Source organism: Trichechus manatus, unplaced genomic scaffold (assembly GCF_000243295.1).
Source record: "Trichechus manatus latirostris isolate Lorelei unplaced genomic scaffold, TriManLat1.0 scaffold00035, whole genome shotgun sequence".
NCBI lineage: Eukaryota > Metazoa > Chordata > Mammalia > Sirenia > Trichechidae > Trichechus > Trichechus manatus.
The window spans coordinates 13,827,630-13,830,035 of record NW_004443971.1 but is presented as its reverse complement, the minus strand read 5'-3'; the positions used below and the strand labels follow the sequence as shown (position 1 = coordinate 13,830,035).

At 38.2% G+C, this 2,406-nt stretch overlaps 1 protein-coding gene across 2 annotated transcripts in view; it reads left to right on the top strand.

Moving 5' to 3' along the window:
- The window catches only part of LOC101342161 (protein phosphatase 1 regulatory subunit 12B), a 108,361-nt gene that overhangs the window by 75,620 nt on the left and 30,335 nt on the right, over window positions 1-2,406 (top strand). For both annotated transcript variants that reach the window (XM_023730338.1, XM_023730337.1), the window contains exon 3: window positions 1,480-1,598. In XM_023730338.1, coding sequence (XP_023586106.1) covers window positions 1,480-1,598 — 119 coding nt within the window. The remainder of the gene's footprint in view (window positions 1-1,479; window positions 1,599-2,406) is intronic.

Here is a 2,406-nt window from a genome sequence, read left to right as displayed (position 1 = left end):
TGCTAGACAAAAGGTCAGCAGTTTGAATCCACCAGTTGCTCCTTGGAAGCCCTATAAGGCAGTTCTGCTCTGTCCTTTAGGGTCTGTATGAGTTGGAACTGACTTGATGTCAATGGGTTTTTTTTTTGTTTTGTTTTGTTTTTTGTTTTATTCCAATCCTTATTGATTTTTTTCTCCTCTGCCAACTCCTTGAATACAGTGGCTGTATATTATCTTTTTTTCTCCCTGGTTTTGTTAATTACTGGTGAGTAGGCTGCAACTCATGGCAGCCTTATGTATAACAGAATGAACTATTGCCCAGTCCTGCACCGTCTGGATGATCGTTGGTATATTTGAGTCTGTTGTTGCAGCTGTTGTGTCAGCCCATCTCACTGAGGGTTTCCCTTGTTTTATCTCCTACACTGTCTAAAATGTCAATACCTTGAACATAGTAGGGGACCAATAAATGTTTATTGAATTGTTGAACAGATTGAAGCCTAATTTGAATAGCTTTTCTTTCCCCTTTTAAGTATTTGATAAAGCTCTCAGCATTATTGGGATTCTCACTGGCCCAAAAGTAGCTTGGTTAGTGAAAAGATGAACTAGACTTGAAGTCAAAACACTGGGACTATAACCTCTGCCATTTGCCACCTATGTGATTTCGAGGAAATTACTTAACATGTATAAGCCTCCCTTTCTTAAAATGGGGATAATGCCTATATTACCTGCTTTTAAAAGTTATCTCCTGCTATAATTTTATGTAAAATCACTTTGAAAATCAAAAAGGGTCCATGTAAGGTATTGAAATTATCAGACCTTTTTTCTTCAGGATCAGGTATTTTATTTGGATTTAGAATCTAACTATTTAGCATTTTAATGTCTCTTCTTCAGTAATTTAGTTTCCTCTTAGAGTGCAGAAGATTTCATGTGGATGGCTGGTTGAAAGGAGAGTTTCGTGGAGACATAATTTAGATGGATTCATGCAAATTTTAATGCGTGCTTTCTTGTCCTGTTTTCATACCCGTAACACTAGTTAGTAAACCCCCATGTGGCATTGGGAAAGTCTTGATGAGAATTGCTTCTTTGCACAGTTTCTAGGGACTCTCTTTTATTCCCAGTATCATAAGTGAGGTAAGTCCTTTCGGAAACCTGTGTTTGGACCTTGGGGATGATGGGTGAGTTTTAAGGGCTTCTTGCCTTCATTATAGTATTTAGAAAGTCTCTTGATATCAGCTGGGGATGAGAGAGTAGGGCTTAGGAATATGAATGTGAAAGAAATCCCATTTGTTGGTATTGTTCGTCAGGAAATGGAGAAGCCTCCAGTCCTAATTACTGAAGGCTAATGGACTTAAAAATTAATAATGAAATACCTTGTCTGAGGTATTCTATATTTAAAACCCCCAAACAGAGGCCTTGCTCTGCATCAAACACCAGAAGCAAGAGGATAAATTGGTATTAGACTAACATAGATAATATTGATCCTGCGTCTTGTCTGCACAGATATTTCATTAACCATGGAGCCAGTGTGGGTATTGTGAATAGTGAAGGTGAAGTCCCTTCTGACCTTGCAGAAGAGCCAGCCATGAAGGATCTTCTTCTGGAGCAAGTGAAGAAGCAAGGTAACCTAGGGGATCACAGAGGGCTGGGAGAGTCTCAAACACTGCCCCTTATTTAAAAAAAAAAAAAAAAAAGTTTGCTGTGTACAGGTTTCATCATCATGTGACAGGAGAGGGTAAGATCTACCTGCAGAGTATTAGTCTTCAGTTACCACCAGCATCATGTAATCTCTTAATAACCCACACTCAACTGTCGGCAAAATGCCAAAGGAGTGACCAATCATTCCTTGTTTTTTGCTGTTCTGAGGTTGTATACCATCCTTTAGTTAGGAGTGACCTGGCCATTCTTTGATGATAGAGATTACACCAACGGGGAACATTTCTTACTGTGTGCACATCGTCTTAGATTTTGCCATACATTGTAGAGTCCAAAGAAAGGCTAAGACACTATATAAAATTGACTAAATTTGGCTTATTATTGTGTGTCTTTTCTCCTGATGAGAGTTGAGAGTGATGCTGGTGAAGATATTTATTGCAACCTCTGAAATTATTTTTAGCCAAGCTAATCGTGAAAATTATTCTGGCAATTTGTTGAAGTAAGGAAGCTAAACTCTAAAAATTATTATTATTTATTTTATATTTGTAGAACAAATCCATTTCAGGGACTAAGGCAAGATTCTTCTACTAGAGGTCTCTGGGTTCTTTTAATTTAAAAATGTCGTAAATAACACGAGGCAGATAGCAGGGAGAACAGGTCTTAGGAAATATTCGTTGATACTATCATAAAACCCTGTGGACAGGATTTGTAGTGGTTTTTAGATACAGTGGTTAAGAGCTCGGCCGCTAACCAAAAGGTTGGAAGTTCGAATCC